The sequence below is a fragment of the Solanum verrucosum genome, unplaced genomic scaffold (assembly GCF_900185275.1).
Source record: "Solanum verrucosum unplaced genomic scaffold, falcon-dt-bn FXZP01000214.1, whole genome shotgun sequence".
NCBI lineage: Eukaryota > Viridiplantae > Streptophyta > Magnoliopsida > Solanales > Solanaceae > Solanum > Solanum verrucosum.
In genome coordinates this window covers 2,270,573-2,290,458 of record NW_026020059.1, presented here as the reverse complement: position 1 = coordinate 2,290,458, position 19,886 = coordinate 2,270,573, and the positions used below count along the sequence as shown (strand labels likewise).

General features: G+C 33.4%; 1 protein-coding gene across 1 annotated transcript; it reads right to left on the bottom strand.

Moving 5' to 3' along the window:
• Nucleotides 1–6,936: 6,936 nt before the first annotated feature.
• On the bottom strand, nucleotides 6,937–12,892 carry LOC125823313 (uncharacterized). The gene is made up of 3 exons (XM_049502705.1): nucleotides 12,635–12,892; nucleotides 12,376–12,546; nucleotides 6,937–7,386 (listed from the first exon to the last, which is right to left on the bottom strand). Exons 1-3 carry the CDS (start codon nucleotides 12,778–12,780, stop codon nucleotides 7,143–7,145), a joined length of 561 nt encoding a protein of 186 aa, XP_049358662.1. The 5' UTR covers nucleotides 12,781–12,892; the 3' UTR covers nucleotides 6,937–7,142.
• Between the last annotated feature and the right edge of the window lie 6,994 nt (nucleotides 12,893–19,886).

Below are 19,886 nucleotides of genomic sequence, written 5' to 3'. Positions count from 1 at the left end.
CCCTCGGTACCAACTCACGCCATAAATCATGTCTTAATGGACGCCTACAAAATATTTCGGCCAAAAACCCATCGAGATCGCGTATCAACAAAAATTCATGGACTATAGCATATGTAAAAGGGTAAATTTCGTCATGCCCGCTTTGGACCTCATTTGAACTTGAAAATACGGACGTTTGCCCCTCAGGACTAACTCACGCCATTAATAAGGTCTTAACAAACTCCCACAAACAATTTCAGCCAAAAACCTATCGGGATCACGTATCACCAAAAATCAATGGACTATAGCACACATAAAATGGTAAATTTGATCACTCCCACTCTAGGCCTCGTTTGAATTTGAAAATGCAGACATTTACCCCTCGGCACTAACTCACACCATGAATAAGGTCGTAACGGACGCCCATAAAAAAATTCGGTGAAAAACCCATCTGAATCACGTATTACCAAAAATCCATGGACTATAGCACACGTAAAATGATAAATTTGGTCATTCCCGCTCTGGGCCTCGTTTGAACTTGAAAATGCAGACGTTTTCCCCTCTGGACCAACTCACGCCATTAATAAGGTTTGAACGGACGCCCACAAAAAATTCGGCCAAAAACCCGTGGGGATCACGTATCACCAAAAATCCATGGAATATAGCACACATAAAATAATAAATTTGGTTATTCCCGCTCTGAGCCTCGTTTGAACTTGAAAATGCAGAAGTTTGCCCCTCGTGACCAATTCACGCCATTAATAAGGTCTTAACGGACACAAAAAAAAATTCAGTCAAAAACCCATCAGGATCATATATCACCAAAAATCCATAGACTATTGCACACATAGAACGGTTAATTTGATCTCTCCGCTCTGGGGCTCGTTTAAACCTGAAAATGTAGATGTTTGCCCCTCGGGAACAACTCACGCAATTAATAAGGTATTAACGGACACCAACAAAATGTTTTGGCCAAAAACCCGTCGAGATCACATATCACCAAAAATTCATGGACTATAGCACAAATAAAATGCTAAATTTGGTCATTCCCGCTCTGGGCCTTGTTTGAACTTGAAAATGTGGATGTTTGCCTCTCAGGACCAACTCATACCATTAATAAGGTCTTAATGAACGCTTACACATAATTTCAGCCATAAATCCATCGGGATCACGTGTCACCAAAAATACATCAACTATTGCACACGTAAAATGGTTAATTTGGTCATTCCCTCTCTGGGTCTCGTTTGAACTTGAAAATATGTATGTTTACCCTCGGGACCAACTCACACCATTAATCAGGTCTAAAATTTTTGGCTAAAAACCCGTCGGGATCAGGTATCACCAAATATCCATGGACTATAGCACACGTAGAATGGTAAATTTGGTCATTCCCGTTCTCGGCCTTGTTTGAACTTGAAAAAGCGGACACTACTAAAAAAACAGTGAATACCGACCTAAAAATTTCTGACCTCAAATGGAGGTCGGTAATTTTCGACCTCCGGAGGTCGGTATTTACAAGTAGTCGGTTTTTATGCAAAATAAAGCGGGAAAACCAAATTCTGACCTCTGGAGGTCGGAATTTTTCCCGAAAAAATGAATTACAATAAAAACCGATGATTTCCCGAAAAAAATGAATTACAATACAAAATGAAACTCCTTCAATTGAGGTGTTTAAGTGAAAGATTGTACCAAGTTTAGGGGTCAGCGATGACTTCTACCTTTTATGTTTGCTATGGAGCATCAAATCTGTATAAAAATCGCAGACAACTTTGATTTGTATAAAATTGCAGGCATCTGATTTGTATAAATCACAGTGATTTGTATAAATCAAGCGTCTGTGTCTATGAAAATTGTGTTTCTATATGTATATGTTCTTTGTGTTTGTATATCTACATAAAGTTTGAATTCATATACAATTGAATATAGTTAAAATAGTTGTATTTGTATATCAAATCTCTCTCTCGCTTTATACAAACACAAATTATACATTGTATTTTGTATAATCTGTGTTTGAATAAAGCGAGAAAGAAAGAAAGGCAAAAGAGAACTGGGAAGGGAAAGATTTGTAATGTATAATTATAAGTGTATAGTAAGAAGATATATGTATTTGTATATACAGTTTTCTCTCGCTTTATACAAACACAAACACAATTTATACATTTGTGTTTGTATAAAGTGAGAGAGGCGAGCGAGATATCTGGGAGAGAAACGAATGGCAAAGTGTTTGCTACAGATTAGAATTAAATGAAACTATGGTTATAGCATTTTAATTTAAATTAATAGTTTGCTATTTTATATAATTTTCCCTTAAAATATTGCTAGTGTAAACTTCTTCCATGAATCTATTGATTGGTGAATGGTGATAAGTTGACACCCAAAGAACAACATCCATTCTTTGAAACTGAAAATATAGCAAGTCCTATCCGTGAAATTATACTATTCGAGTAGAAGAAACATGATATTGTACTAAATTGAGATCGAGGTTAAATGGGTGAGTTTCTAACTAATTGGGTGTTTAAAATTGAGGACTGATTATTTGATTCTAAACTTAATATGTGTTACTTCGTTAAAATTAAGGACAAATTTGTATCAATTTATAATGCGAGGGTTATATTTGAAACTAAAGTACAACTGCGAGATATATTTAACCCGAAAATATAACAAGGGGTATATTAAACTATTTCTAATAATACATGGGTATATTTGGCCCTTTTCCATTTTGTATGATACTGTAATATCAAGTTTCAAAACATTTTTGTAAGAAATAAAATAAAGAAAATTGTATATTACTGTATATCAAATGTATAATATTGTATAACGAATTGTGTCATGGGCTAAAAGTTTGTAATGCAAGTTCTGGGCTATATTTTTACAAAAAATGTAAATTAAGTAATTGTATATTTCTAAAATTTTCTCTATATTTAAGGCCTCATATTACAATATATAAATAATATTAGGACAAATTACTTAAGTACACAACATTACTTTACCTATTCTCAATATTTCCCTACTTTTTTGTTAAAATACAAAAATCCATTATTTTCCCCCAATTCAATTTAACCGGATACTTTATTTTTTGGAAGCCAAATTGACCTTTCCCATTCCCTAATTTTCGCCCTCAATCTCTCCTCAGATTTTCCCACAACCCACGATTCCATCTCCAAATTTTCTCCCCCATTATTCTCAACAGATTCATTATTCCAATTTTGAATTTCAAACTAATTTTCTCTCCATTCAATCAATTTCAGAGTTTGAAATAGGTAGTCTCTTCATCTTCAACTTTTTTTAAAAAAAAAAATATTTTCTTATACTTTATGGATCATCCTTCTTTTAGTATTGGGATTATCCAAATAGTCACAACCAACACTAATCGAATCTTTGATTATGAAGATCCTATAACAATGACTAAGCAAAGTTCTAAGAAGTCAAAAGCTAAAATGGAGGCACATGCAAAAACACCCAAGAAAAGTGGTAGAAAGGTTGCCCCGGCCATATCCAGATCTGCAATACCAACAATATGTATTTTTTTTTCCTGTAATTTTATGTATTCACATAGTAACATTCGTTTGAGGTGGAATTTGTTCAAGATATTATGCAACAAGAAAGCGACAGTCTGTAACTATTGAATCATTTTTTCTTTACTTACACATTTGATCTTTTTTTATAATGTATCTTCTTCTTTTTTATAGTAACTGCGGAATGTTTTTTGTTGTTTTTGTTGAATTTCTGAGCAGTGAAATCAACACCCATCTAATGATTTTCAAAGTGACTATCTTCACACAAGATATGCAACATTGTTATGAAAGTATGGTCTCAACAAGGACAAGACGGAATATGTTAGCGAGAATGATGATCTACAATGCCGAAGTGACTACACTCCACCAACAGAAGATGATCTTGTTAATGTAGAATAGATTTTTATATATCGATTCACCGACAATTGTTGATGATCTATTGTTTTAAGATACATTACGTGTTTTTATACAATTATCAAGTACATAATACAAAATTGTTTTCACAAATAACAAAATTTTATTCTTCACACAACATGATACAAATTATATCTTATAAGATTGGTACAAATCACAACAGATGATACTAAATCATTATCATTTACATAATATTATGTATATCATACTTAGGTGCTTTAAACATCTCAAATTGATACGCTTTTATTATTTCATGCCAAAGTTACAAAGATATTAAGTTTCAAATACACGAAATTGATACCAAAACTACTCTAACTTTTTTTAAGCCGATATTAAATTTTCAAAAAATTATTATGTACATGAAACACAATTGCGTCCACAAATATCAAAATTGTATGTATATGATATATAATATTGGTAAAAAATACAACATCCGATACCTTATTAGTAGTAGATACAAAATTTAGAAGAAGATATTATGTATATGATATGTCATTGCTTCAAATGATACCTTTTTTACATGTTGTCTCTTTTAACTTTGGCACACATCGTTACAAAGATATTAAGTATCAAATACACAAAATTGATACTAAAATAACTCTAACTTTTTTTAAGCTGATATTAAATTTTCAGAAAATTATTATGTACATGAAATACAATTGCGTCCATAAATATCAAAATTGTATGTATATGATTAGGGGTGTTCATGGTTTGGATAAAAACCGATCCAAACCAAAAAATCAAACCAAACCGATTAAATGAACCGATTTAATTTGGGTTTTGGTTTGGTTTGGTTTTAGATTATTAAGAACCGATAGTCATTGGTTTGGTTATGGTTTTGTTCGAAAAAAATCGAAGAAATAACCGAACTGAACCAACAAGTTATATACATAAATTTTATTATTATACATACATAATATATTATATTCATAAACAATTTTAAAGATTTTATATATGTTTCATCAAAATTTATTTATAATTTACTTATGAAAGAAAAAATGTCCAAGGTGAGAACATTTTTCTTATTGGTTTCATGTATATGAGTGTCTATGAAAATTCATTGTGGAACTGAAAATGTCATTGTCTCTTCTTTCTATGCCAAAATAGTGAATTTTGAAGTTTTATTCAGTAAATTCAATGATCCAAAGTTCTGTAATGCCAGTCATTCTAACTATTTTTTCGTTGATTGTTGTCACTTTTTCACGTTTTGAATGAATTGTTTCTTTTATTTTTATGTATGGTTAATAACCGAATCACCGAACCAAACCAAACCAAAATCGAAAACAACCAAACCGATAAATGTATATTATATTTGGTTTGGTTTGATTTTGATAATTTTAAAACCGATTAAGTTGGTTTGGTTTTGGTTTAGACCAATAACCGACCAAAACCAACTCGTGAACACCCTAGTATATGATATATAATATTGGTAAAAAATACAACTTTCGATACTCTATTATTAGTAGATACAAAATTTAGAAGATGATCTTATATATATGATATATCATTGATTCAAATGATACCTTTTTTACATGTTGTCTCTTTTAACTTTGGCACACATCGTTACAAAGATATTAAGTATCAGATACACAAAATTAGTTCTAAAATTACTCTAACATTTTTTAAGCTGATATCAAATTTTCAGAAAATTATTATGTACATGAAACACAATTGCATCCACAAATATTAAAATTGTATGTATATGATATATAATATTGGTAAAAAAAAAAAAAACTTTTGATACTCTATTATTAGTAGATACAAAATTTAGAAGAAGATATTTTGTATATGATATATAATTGATTCAATTGATACCTTTTTTATATGTTGTCTCTTTTAACTTTGGCACACATCACAACTATTGATACTATTATTCTATCCCATACAAAATTTACAAACAATTAAGTATGAGAAACACATCAGTGTATACCAAACTAACTCTATCAGAAATTAACAATCAAAAAATGTTGCCAGAATTCAAAACATAACATTTTTTCATTTATTGCTTCACAAAATAGTAACCTAAAAGTACTTAATTAAGTATTAAATTTGAGAATTATTAGACATGAAGCATAAAAGTACTTCTAAAAAGTAAGTATCAAGAATCTTTCCACCCTCAACACACATTATTGCACCTGTTGTTGCATCGAAGTTTTGTATCTCTTCATCACTTTTTTTCGACGTATCAATGCATAGAGGATACATACTAAATCTCACCTCATGTTTCTTAATTTCTATGTACAATTTCACCCCATATCATTCCGAATACACTATGGAGACGAATTACCTTCAATAATGTATCTGATCTCGATGTTTTTTTTCAATTCATCGATATCCAATTCAGCTGCAATTGCTGAAATAAGATTAATGAACGAAATATTTTCAGATACCACTATCACATCACTTCTGTATCGCTCGTATCTAACATCACTTTTCCATAATCCAGAATATATTAACAAGATCGAAATGTTCATTACGAAACTTCACAAAATTGCGTTCCAAAATTTTTTGAATCAAACTTCTACTGAATTTTCGAAGAACAGGGAGAAGGTTTCACAATTTGAAATTTAAAATTCACAAAATTGAGTTCCAAATTTTTTTTTGAATCAAACTTCTACTGAATTTTCAAAGAACATGGAGAAAGTTTCACAATTTGAAATTGAAAATTTCTAATTCAGTTAGAGGTTTATGAACGACTAATTGGTTGAAGGAAGAAACGTACGCGTTAATAGTGGGAGTCAATTATAATTTCTGTTTTTAATCCCTTATTTAACGCATTAAACTGATAAGAACAACTTATTAATTTAAGTATCCACCTGTTATTAATTAAAGTATCCGCCTGCAATATTATGTATCCGAAAGACACTAAAAATAGGAAATTTTTGGTAATTTATGAAAGAGTAGGGATAGGAAGTAATTTCTTTCTTATACTATGTGATTTGCATAATTTTTACTAAATATTAAGTATAACGCATATACAACTCCTTTAACTTGTCTTAAAATTTCATTTTGACACTTCAACTCAGTCTTGTTTCATTTTAAATCTCCAACTTCATTTTTTCATGTACCATATAAACATATGGTAAAATAAGTAGAGTTCCAATATCACTTGGACAGTTTCAAATAATAGATAATTTTAATTTTGGTAAGCACGAACATAAGGTTAATTATATACTCTATGGCTAGATGACACTGCCAGTCACTTGTATAAAACTATATTGGGATGAACATGTACTAGTACTCATCTTCATCTCTTGATTTCCCAAGCACCCTCCTAAGAAAAGAAGCAACAGCACCAAGAACCAAGAAGAGCACCAGTGTATCGAATCCACCTCCAATGCCAACGGCAACACCAGGCCCTGGTGCGAAGAACGAGAAAGGTGACCATCCCCATCCACCATAGAATGGAATACCATAGCCATATCCATATCCACCAACTAGAGGAGGAGCAACTGGTGGATTGACATATATATTTGTTCTGCAAAAACAATGTCATCATCTAAATTAGTCTATTTAAGCATCCATCGGGATATCAAATACATGTAAGTAGAAAAACAAGCTGAACCAAGTGGTCTTTAAACTGGAGGAAGTATGATAATTCAGTATTTTATTATGGCACTACAACTCTAAGCATACTCAACAAAATTACGTCTCCGTCAGCAAGATTTTGTTCACATCATTTGGCTATGTGTTACGTAAGTATATTGGGGTTTCAGTTAACTCCCTCAACTTTGGAGCCACACAAGAAGTAGAAATAAATAAATACATGAAAGGAACAAGCGGCTGAACAGATACATGAATCTATCAAATACAACCACAATTCAGAAAGCTGTCCACATCCACTTACCGGCTTTCATACACACCGATACAAAGATATTGACTACAAGAAAACTTTTCCATTCTACCAAACTAAGAGGAAAGAGGAAGGGTGAAATTAAGACAGTAGTGTTCGACTACTGCAGTGTGCAGTTAAAGCTGTTCTACAATAACAAAAACTACATGAGGAACTTTCTCAATGACAAATCAACTATTGGAGAACTTCAGAGCTTCTGGTACTATAATTATGATTTCAATAATAAGGAAAAAGGAAACTAGAAGCAACATGCTTCACTGTGCAATAGAACAAAGCTGGATTAGGGGCCATTCAACAGGCTTAAAGGGTCAAGATGGACTTGCAAGTTCTCACATCCTTTATGCAGAAGGATCACTGCTTTTAAGTGAAGCTGAAGAAGAATAGATGCATTATCTTTAGACTTATTCTGTTACTTTTCGGGGCAGTCACTGGACTCCACATAAATATGCACAAGAGCCAGCTCTTTCCAGTAAATGAGGTTCACAATCTTCAACTGTTAGCAGGTATTCTGGGGTGCACTATTGGGACGCTATCTTCTACTTATTTGGGACTACCTTTCGTGCATAAATACACATCAATTTCCATATGGGATGGTATTTTTGAATAATGTGAAAGGAAGTTGTCTAAAAGGAAAAGGCAACATCTCTCCATTGGTGGAATATTAGTCCTCATAAACAGCGTGCTACACTTGCACTTAACACTATGTTATTCCCTATACCTGCTTCTATTTCAAAGAGTATTGACAACATTCAAAGACACTTCCAATACAAGGAATTAGAGACAAGAAATTTTTCATTCTTGTTAATTTAGATACAGTGTTGAAGGGGAAAAGATATGGAGGCCTTGGGGTTAGGGATTTGAAATGGTACATTGTGGAGAAATGTCATTGAAAGCAAAGATGGCAAGCACGATTAATGGAATAACAAAGTTGCTTTGCTTCCCTACAGATTCTCTATATGGAAAAGCATCAGGACTTTTTGGGATGACTATAGGCAAATCATATTTCAAGCTGGGAGATGGAAGGAAGATTAGCTTTTGGCATGACTCTTGGCTGGGCCACACACCTCTCAAATGGAGTCATCCCATTCTTTTTACTTTGGCCGCCAACGAGGAAGCCTGTGTATCATATTACTACTCAAGTTACAGCTAGCACATAATTATAAGAAGAAACTGCAATGATTGAGAATTGGAAAGAACCTGCAGTTTGATTCAACAATTAGGAGCCTACCATACATGCTTAGATAAGAAGGACATCCTATGTTAGAAGGGAAAAACGGATGGAATCTTTACAGTAAACTCGTGTTACACTCTATAGTATAATACACAGAACAACACACTTAAGTGGCCTTGGAAACAAATTTAGCAAAGCAATACCCCCTATAAGTTTTGGTGTTTCACTTGGTTAGTCAGCAAGGCTGCTTGGAAATTATCTAAATGTTGTTGTCCTTCAGTCAAACTTAAACTTTCGGGTCACTAATGAGCACTACCACTTGGAAGGGTGAAACTTCAGGAATGGCTAAGTAAATACAATACAAGGCGTAACCGCTAGTTGTAAAGCATGAGTTTGATAACTGACTAGTGTCAGTGAAACACACTTGAGGAATAATCTGACACACATATTTCTAGTTCTGTTAAGATTGGAAATGGAGACTATCAGATTCCTACAATTTGATTCCTTTTATAGGGTACATTGTATCACAAATAACAAGAGCACGAACTCATCTTTGTAGTTCTTATGAGAACCCACAAATACAGGATACTATTTGGATTTTGAAAGTTAATGAAAAGTGATCTTCAGTAGCTAGTTTGTTTTTTAATTTATCTTTTTGCAGTCAACCCCCCCCCCCCCTCCCCCCCTATTTTCTAATCAAGTAACTACGGAAAGCAGTCGGTGTCTGGTGAGACTCAACCTCCCTGTCTGACTCTGTTAACTGTTAAGGCCTCCTTTACCCCTTTCTAAAGATTAAGTAGATTCTACTTATTCAAACATATTTGAGTTTGATACTTTCATGATTTCTGTTTTCCACCAATTAGTAGGAACTAGGATTAATATTGAATTGAGCTTAATAACAAATGTTACCGCTTGATAGGTTCGATCTTTTAAGTTCTTAGCATTTAACTCATTGTTTTCTTAAAACAAAATTATGGGTGTAGATCTAATATCTGTTGAAAATTGGGTGGTTTTCATACAAAAAGCTTTACTCCTTGTTGGTGGCGAAGCACTGATATGCTTCTAGTAATTGCCACATCAAAGTTAAAGATAATGATGTCCCCGCCACTTCCAAATCCTAGGTCCGCCTCTACATGCACATGAGTCGTGAATCCATATATAATACTGGTGTCTCCATATTTGACTATATTCCATTAATATATTAACTTTTTGACCTGTCTAGAATGTTGATGTTGTCACCACTTTAAACTCACAGTTAGTCTTAGCCCAACTCTGCCTGGGGGTTGGCCTTTTAAGGCTTATTTCACTTCTTTTTTTCTATTTCTCTTATTGCTAATTGGAACTCCAGCTCCGGTAACCTCCTGAACCTTATCCATTACCCTGCTTCAACAAGGGGAAGATATGAGGTAATTCCCTTTTTCAAGGCCCCTAACCTAGTCCTAGTTTGGTTCTCCAGTGGAAAGATTTGAGATACCTTCTCCTACCCTATAAAGTACTGTCCTATTTCGATAATAAGAACAAAATTATGGCCATAAAGATTTTTGCAAAGTAGTTTCGTAGCCAATAGAAAGAACATATGAATCACATTCAATGGGAAATTTAACCATGTCTTGTCGTGTAGAACGAAGGTTTTAGGTTCAACATGAATATTTGCTTTAGTATTGCTTGCACTATATACTGAAGTAATGTATGTGCGACCAATTACTAACAGTGCCTATTTCAATTACTTCCCCAACCATGCTACATTCATGAGAGCTTACTGCATTTGATAAGTTAATTATCTATAGGAGGCAAGGAACTTGAAATGCCTGAGAGGAAATCATAACCTTAAGATGATGGAATTGTTTCCACTAGAACCTGATCGTTCCATAGTAATATAAAACACATAGTTATCCTTATGGCTATGAATCCAAATAATATAGGCTCTATCTGGAGATTTTGTTTTAGGAATATAAGATATACCTTGTTCTGCTCCTCCTAGTTTAATTAGGTACTCACAAAATAACAGGAGCTAAAGTGCTAAAAGGTATAGTGAGTAAATAAATATATAAGACAAGAATCTGAACATTAAAATGAAGGCATAAATATGAGATTAGCTAATTTAGAACAAGCATAAAGAGAAGGAAGATTATAGTGCTTTCATTATCCATCCAAGGTGACTTCTAATACGGCGAACTCCAGTTAATTTTCAAGTTCAGTAAGGTAATATCCAAAAATATTTCCCCATATAAAATGAATAGCTTGCTAAGGTCTCAAATAATAGCATTAAAAAGTTAGAAATCAGCTCAAAACATACTTTTGCAATACCTATGTTCCTCAGTGGCTCAAAGCAAAATTTGCTGCCTTAAATTGTCTCGCCCCCAGTGACTGAAATCTCTAGCATCATTTTCCAGTCACTGTTTGTCCTTGCATTATGGGAAACATTCTAGTTGTAACAGATTTACACTGCCGTTTTCTTTTACCCTGCCAAGCTATCATTTCTATTCAAACATCTTTACATGTACGAAACATTGAAACCTTCTCTCCACGTCCAAATTTCAGCAAAACTAGAAGCATTCACCATATCTAGATACAATCATTCAACAGAAAGCCAAGGCAAATACAACTATTGGTGTTGTACCTTTTGGCGTCGAGAGTACTATACTTGTAACTACTACTACTACTACTACTAAATTAACATGTTCCCTTACTACAAAGTTCAAAATTCTGATCACATATTGTATGTCTGAGACGATCAAATTACTCTCCTTTGCAATAATAAGATTCAATAACAAACTATTCATCATTTTCAAATGGGCTTATATATTTGCAGCTTGTAAACAGTTCTATAAACTTTTATAACCAATACAACTTTGATCAATCTTCAACAATCAGTCAAATCAATCCTCGATGAACAAAGTAGGACCTCCATTCGAAACGAAGTAAAGCATTAAAAACTCTTAAGTTATTTCTACATAAACAGTAAATTTACATGTTTCAAGGCTGTTGATTATTAAATTGTATGACAATATCATTTAAAAGCATCATCTAGTTTAGTGAATGTCTTTTATTTACTTAAGTATGTTTTCAACAAACTCCCATTAGGTGTTGGGCATGATTATCTTTCTTAGGACAAGACGTGGAAATTTATTTGGTAATCGGTGGAGGCAAGGGGCTAAACACAGGAAAAAAAACAAAAGGAGTTCAACATCTACAATATAAACATGTATAAATAGTATAATTCTTAGCCGAAGGGGGTTAGCATGAACCCCTTGACCGCTACCTGGCTCCGCCCCTACGTGGAGGTGAGACTTGAACCTAGGATCTCTAAGGACCATATTTAATTTTGTGACCATCTCATCTAACAGCCTAGTAAATTGTTAGTCAGGATACACTTTTATTTACTTAAACATATCTTCAACATAAACAAATACATCTTTTGCTCAAAAAAGTGTGGAATTAACCTTGAATTATTGATCCTTGGTGAGGAAGAGCGAGGAGCTGACGGTCGAAAAGCCTGACCACCAATTCTACCACCAGTCTTAGCAGCTGATGCTGAATCCACTGAGCCCAGTGTCAAAAACCCAGCTGCCACTGCAACTAACGCTAACTTTTCAAATTTATTTTCACTTTTCCTGGAAAAAAAAAACGAGAACTCCATCAAGAACCCAGAAAATGAGAGATAAAGAATGAAACTTTTTCCCCATTATATTCAACTTTTACCTCAAAGAGTCTTGTGGGTCATCTGGGCTGTGCTTGCACAAGATTTTAGTGCTATGTACAGGGAAGAAAGTGAAGTATTTTCTGGGTTTGTATGTTGAAGAAAGAGGACTAATTAAGAAACTTTGCTGTAGAATAGCTACTGACATTTTTATTTTTTGCACTTCAAGTGGAAGCTCAAGAGTAGAGAAATTAAGTTTTGTGCGATTTGTAAGTGAGTCAATGCTGTGATGATATTTGCCAAAGGTTCATCCAGTTGATGACTGTCAAGTCTCCACGTGGGGATGCAATAGTGGCTGATTTTGGAACATTCAAGAATATCAGGACATAACATGTGATTGGAAGAAACATGGTCGTTTGGAAGAATGTATTACTGATAAGATCTGTATACACTTTATCCTTTACAGATTAGTGGCGGAGCTAGGACTTTTAACAAGGGGTTCAAAATCTAAAGAACTAAACAAACGAACTCACTGAAGGGGTTCAACATTTACTATATATACATAAAAAATAATTTTAACCATGTATAAATAGTACTCCTTCCGTCCATTTTGATGTGGCACTTTTTAGATTTCGAGATTCAAACAAGTCTAACTTTGACCGTAAATTTTTCATAAATCTTTTAAACATTTTGAATTATCAATTGTTGTGACTTATAGTACTTTTTACGTAGTTTACAAATATATAAATTTCATTTAAAATAATTGAAGATTTCATGCGCAAATTTTCGATCAAACTTTAACTGTTTGACTCTCGAAAAATGAAAAGTGCCACATAAATTGGGACAGAGGGAGTCATATTTTCCGCCGAAGGGGGTTCGGATGAATCCCCTAATAGAAGGCTGGCTCCACCTCTGCTTCAGACCTCATTTATTGAATTTTACGGGGTATGTTGTTGTTGTTATTGATAGAGTATATTAGCAAAATTAATGCATGCATTATCTATGTGTATTAGTAATACTTTATTTGATACACTTTTTTATGTTCATGTATAATTAACATTAGTTATACATTCTATTGTGTATTAATGTGTATATTACTAATACCATGAATTTCTAGGTATTAGTAATGCATGCATTAGCATGATTAAAGTCTCGATTATTCTTCAAAAACCTTTTTTACATCTCCACATCTTTCCACCATAATTGTAAAGAATATTTTTGTAAACAAATCTTTTTTATGCAATGCATGTTGTTTTTATTAAACCAAATCAAATAATATATGTATAATTAATACAAGCATAACTAATACAAATATTACTAATGTAAGAATTACTAATACACTCTATTTTGCATTATTTTTATAAAATTTACCAAATGACCTCTAACATAATCAAACGATTCTACAAGTTGCAACCATTGATCTCTAGGTATGCAATATTGATCAGCTTAAAAAAAATAGGGTTAAAATGGTCTAAAATGCAAATCATGATTCAGTTTGCTTAATTCTTATTAAATCTACCCCTAGACATGACAAGGCGAATAGAGTCTTGAGAGACCCGAAACAATCCACTTAACATAAGAATAACACTATGATAACAACCAAACGAAAATAAAGCACGAAGCGGAATATAAGTCTCAATCAACAATCTTAAATGATACCAAATTAGAGTATAAGACTTCCTAAAGCCGAAACAATATTATGTCTGACATAAGCCTCTACTAATATATGTGGCTAGGATAGGCCCTAGCTCACGAAAAAATTGGAAACTGAAATGACATAAAGCGATAAAGACATATATGGTACGGTCCCCAAGACATACATGTTTCGGGGACTCACCAAAATTTTAAATACAATTGATCAATCCAACTAGCCACTAATGGCTAGAAGAACGTCAGAACCTATATTATGAAAATAATATAGGCACAAGAGAATGTATGCATCAATATATGAAACGTACCGAGTATGAGAGAAGATGCATAAGTAATTATATGATACGTAATAAGTTTGAAACATGATAATACATGACCAAGTAAAACATATCAATCGGATAAGCTTATTTCATAAATCATAACGAGGCCAATGCAATACGCTAAATATTATATCTAGGTAGAAGTCATGAAATATGTATCAACATAAGCTAATTGAGGAAAACATGTTCTTTTGTGGGAGATTTACCATTAACCGACATAAATCATGTGAGTTATAACATGGAGTTTTGTGTACTGCTCCCACAATGAGAAGAGAGTGTCCTACTTGTCAAGGTACGAACCATATTTTTAAGTTTAAGTGGATCCACTAGCTAATGTTTATTATGAAAAATCCTATGGGGGCACATAGTTCTGGGATTTGGGTAATCCCCACTAGTCCAACTTGGTGCTAAGTAAACTCCCAACAAAAATCATATAAAATCATATCAATTAATAGTCATACATTTTTGTAATGGTAATAATCTAATAATACTGAGTCAATCGCATATTCATATCAAAGCAAAAGAAGAGTTCCTTTTAAAATATCACGATTCACGAATTTCATAACGTAATCAATGCATAAGAGATCCTTAATCGAAAGCATCAATATTATGATAATCTTTCATAGTGAGAATACTTCAATCGAAAGTAACCTAATTTCATAAAAACATGAGATACTTTATTCGAAAGCACCTTAGAATCATAGTCTCATAATTCTTCGTACATGCATAACTCAAAACTTTATTTAGTTCATGATCATGAAGTATTCATATAGCATGGGTTCATATGAAATTCGTTGAAAACATGCAATAAAGATCAAATCATTCTTAATAAGATCAAATAGAATGATATCGGCCCCAAGTCATTTTTTATTGAGTTTGAAAAATTGGTTTTGAAATTTGAGTTACAAGTTGAGATTTTTGATAAGTTTTGAGTTTGAAAGGCTAAGTTGTTAATAAAGTAGCTTTTGGTGTCGTTTGGAGTTTTGAGCATCAAAATGGGATTTCGTCGATTCCATCAGTCCCAAAATGTGAAATCAAATACGTGAGAGTCGTCGGTTTCAGTTTCTAAGTCATTTTGAGGATTTGAGGTCCTAAGTTATGAAATTGTGGAATTAGCCTTTGGGTTGACTTTGGTCAATATTTGGGGTTTGGATGCTAGAATCGAAATTTTGAGAGTTCTATTGGATTCGAGGATGATTTTAGGCCTAGGTGAGGTCTTGATTGATTTTTGAGAGGTCCCAAGTTTGTTTTAGCCTTTTTAGGTGTTGAGTTAGTTTCGTGTGGTTTTCACGGATGTCGGGTCAAGGAGACCTCAGATTCATGTTTTGACGATTCTATTGAGTTGAACGTCGAGTGTAATCGATTTGCATATGTGGTTTGTGTTTACGAGGTTCCAAACAAATCTCGAGAGTCATTTTGATGATTTTGAGCTGGCTAGTTTTTCTGTGTTCTGGTGCAACCCTTTGCGTTCGCAGAGCTTTCAGTGCGTTCGCAAAGGGCAGGGGGTGAGAACCCAATGTTTGTGGAGTCTCGATCGCGTTCGCGGGAGACCTGTTGCATTCGCGGAGGTCCAATCATTAAAAACTTGTGTTTGTAGGTATGGGTCCGCGTTCGCGAGGAGGTCCCTGCAGTGTTAAGCCCAAATTTTGGGGTTTCTTTTCCATTTTCATTTTTGGAGCTTTGAGAACTCGGTAGAGGCGATTTGAAGTGGTTTTTTCAAGATAAAATTGTTGGGTAACATTTCTTAACTCTAAAACTTCGATTATCCAATATTATTATTATTATTGAATTTATGAGTTTAAATCAAGATTTTGGGTTGATAAATTGGGAGTTCTTCATGAACTTGAGTTTTGAAGTAAAAGTGAGTTATGAACTGATTTTCAAGTCCATTTTCCAAATAATTTTTTCCTAATGAGTTCCTAAAGTCTTGAGTAATGTTTTAAAAGTATTATTTTTTTGGATTCAAACCTTATTTTTAGAATTGGGTTTTGTGTTGATTGACCCACTTTTCAAGAGAAATTGATGTCGGTATTATTATTTCAACGAATTTATTGTGAATACTCTCTTGTGCATAGATTGTGTGTCTTTGGGAGTGATCCGGAGGGGGAGACTTAACTATTTGAGTGATTGTTGATTGATTTTAGGCAAGTGACTTCCTAAACCTTGTATTCTAGTTGAATTTGTATGCTTCCTTCTTTGCTTGGGTGTACTGGGGATGAGGTGAAGGTTAAATTGTACACTTGCTATATCTAAATGAATAAAAAAAGGTTGAAATGAAAAAGACTATGTGTTGAACATGATGATGTGAATTACCTTAATAAAACCCTTATTGATTGGTTGATGAAATGCTTGAAAACATGATTGTGGACTTGAATTGTGCAAATTGTTGTCTCTTCTATTTGGTATGATATTGCTTGTGTGCTTTGATCGTTGAACATTGTGATGATTATTATACTGAGGTCTTTGTCGGTGAGTGTTAAGATGATGACTCTTTACCGGCGAGTGTTATGATGTCAAGGTCTTTGCCAACGAGTGTTATGATGCTAAGGTCTTTGTCGGCGAGTGTTATGATGTCAAGGTCTTTGCCAACGAGTGTTATGATGCTAAGGTCTTTGTCGGCGAGTGTTATGATGTCGAGGTCTTTGTCGGCGAGTATTATAAGCCGATGAGAAATGGTTTCGATTAGTGATGATCATTCTGACTTGATACATTTCATGTTTATGCGTGACTTACTTGTGAATTGTAAATGATGTACTTGTTATGTGTTATTAAACTACTTGTCATTCAGATTGACTTATTTGATTTGTTTGATTATTAATTGTGAAGATTGAACTGCAAATATTGGGCTTGTGAGCCATTTATTGTAAAAGTGCAAGGTTGAGTTGATTTCTGTGCAAGTTGTAGTTTGAGGAGGTTTAGTTGGAGTGTAAGGGGTATTCGATTTCTATCTAGTTGCTTTGTTTAGTAGGTTGGTAGTTGGGTACCATGTTGTTGGTACTCACCCTTGCTTCTACACTTGTATAGGTTTCGAGTCCAGACTCGTGTGATCTGTTTCTCCTTCTATTGATCTCGAGACTCGTCAAGGACTTGAAGAGGTAGCTGATTGTCATTCGATAGACCCTCTTTTTTCTTTTCTTATACTTTGTTCTATTTGAGAAACAAAGATTGAGACTTGTATTTATTTCTTAATTCTACACTTATGTATTTAGTGGTTTGTACACGTGACAACTAGATTTTGGGGGCTTTAATAGAAGAATTAGTTTTTCGCTTTATCTTGTTCTTGTTTTTACTGCTTTCCGCTTTTTCTTTCGTTTTCGTTTGGGTTGAGGCTGACTTGTCTTGGTGGAAAAAGACAGGGGCCATCACATCCAATTTTTTATCGTGACACGATCTTATTTATTACGAGTCAACAACTTTGAATAAGTTGTAGATAAGTATACAATTGTTGAATCTATTACAAAAAGGGAAGTCATTGAAGCACCATTATCTCCTCTAATGAAGTTGAATACACTTCCTTTTTCGCATCTTGAACACCAACTTCAAGATATTGAATTTGGTGAGTCTTCTTATTATATCTTTAATACTACCTGAAACATTTTAGATTTTTTGAGGGTGATCAATAACACTAAATCGTTGAGAACGTTAAGTGTAGATTTTTCGAGAGTGATCAATAACACCAAAATCGTTGAGAAAGTTAAATGAAAAAATAAATGGACAATGAAAAAATACCATGGAGTTCTCATTATATTTTAATGCATCCAGTTAAAATGATATTTTTCTATTAATGCGTATATATAAAGTGATATTTAGGAAAGAGGTGTATTAGATATTTCAAGTCCAACTGAATAACGACTTTTCACTGCTCGTACCAACAGATTTGCTAGCAGTAGTAGCAAATTACAGTGCAATGCAATATATTGCTGACCAAACCAAGCGATATCGAGAGACCGTTATTATGGATAACAAGTAAGTCCTTCAATTTTCGACGAAAATGAGAACAACAATTACGTTCTACCTTTTACTCGCTTTGCCATTTTGTGAAGCTAAAATTGTTCTCAATTCCTCTCATATTATTTAGAAAGAAACCTTTCATGTTTACTATGTGGGACGATTTAGTGGGCAATGAAGGAATTAAACTATTACAATAGCTGCACGAGCACCCTGTTATTCTTGCAAAATCGATAGCTACTACAAAATACTATCGCAATAAGATCATCTTCCTTTTCTTTATTTGATCCGCCTAAGAATAATTTATTCACTTTACTTGTCAATATATTTTGTGCCCACAGATCTAAGGTTGACAATCAGATACAACTCAATAATTTTAATTAATCTTCTATATGTGCAAGCTACTACATTAATGAATTGGTACGAGTCATTCTGTGTTAGGGTTTTGCCCTGATTTTTTACCTTATTTGAAATTTATTTTTTCTTAAAAGAAAAGACAAAACATTACCATAAATGTTTTTACTTTTAATGAAAGGAAAATATATTTTTCTTCTATATTTGGTTTATTATTTCCTTAGAGGAAAACTTAGGAGATCTATAAATTGAAGACCCCTCTTCTCATATAAAAAACACAATAAAATCCACAATGTAGTTGTTTAGAGAGTTTTGTTTATGGGAGATTTTCTCTCTACAGTTTTTATACTTTTTATTAGTTTTTAATTATGTAGACCAATGGTCATATCAAATAATAATATTATATCCTTTAGTATAGTTTTATGTGTCGTCTAATTTATCAACCATATTATTTGCAATTGTAAGCTTCCGCATGACGCCCTAATCACCCTTCATAACCCAACAAGTGGTATCAGAGCACATGGTTCAATGATTCAATGGTTCAACAAGATTGAAGAAATGTTCAAGTGGTTTCAAATCAATTTGCAACAAATTTGATGATAATGAAGATTTGTTTTTGCTACTACATGTGGAGAAAAAAAATTTCAAATATATTTTCAACAATATCCTGCTGCTCAATCCTTTAAAACAAAATCAATTTTCAACTCATGCATATTTTATAGCATGAGCTCCAACTTTCAACCCCTGCAAACTTTAATGCTCGGGCTCCACTTTTAACTCATGTATCTTTACTTTTAACGCATGAGCTCCACTTTTAACTCATGCATCTTACTTTTAACGCATGAGCTCCACTTTCAACTCATGCATCTTACTTTTAACGCATGAGCTCCACTGTCAACCCTGTTCATCACTTTTAACACAGGACTCCAATTTTTAACTCATATAAATTTTTAAATCATGGTAAGCAGCAGTGATACATGAAAAATTTGTGAAGAACAAGATTATCAAGCATATGAAGAAGGCGAATCAAGTTTTGTCAAGA

Bases quoted from the DNA above. Each gene is read 5' to 3' on its own strand.
- LOC125823313 (XM_049502705.1), bottom strand. From the start codon at position 12,780: ATGTCAGTAGCTATTCTACAGCAAAGTTTCTTAATTAGTCCTCTTTCT. The intron at 12,547-12,634 runs GTAAAAGTTGAA...TTTTTTTTCCAG, and splicing joins GACCCACAAGACTCTTTGAG to GAAAAGTGAAAATAAATTTG. The intron at 7,387-12,375 runs GTTAATTCCACA...TTGTTTTTGCAG, and splicing joins CCAAGGATCAATAATTCAAG to AACAAATATATATGTCAATC.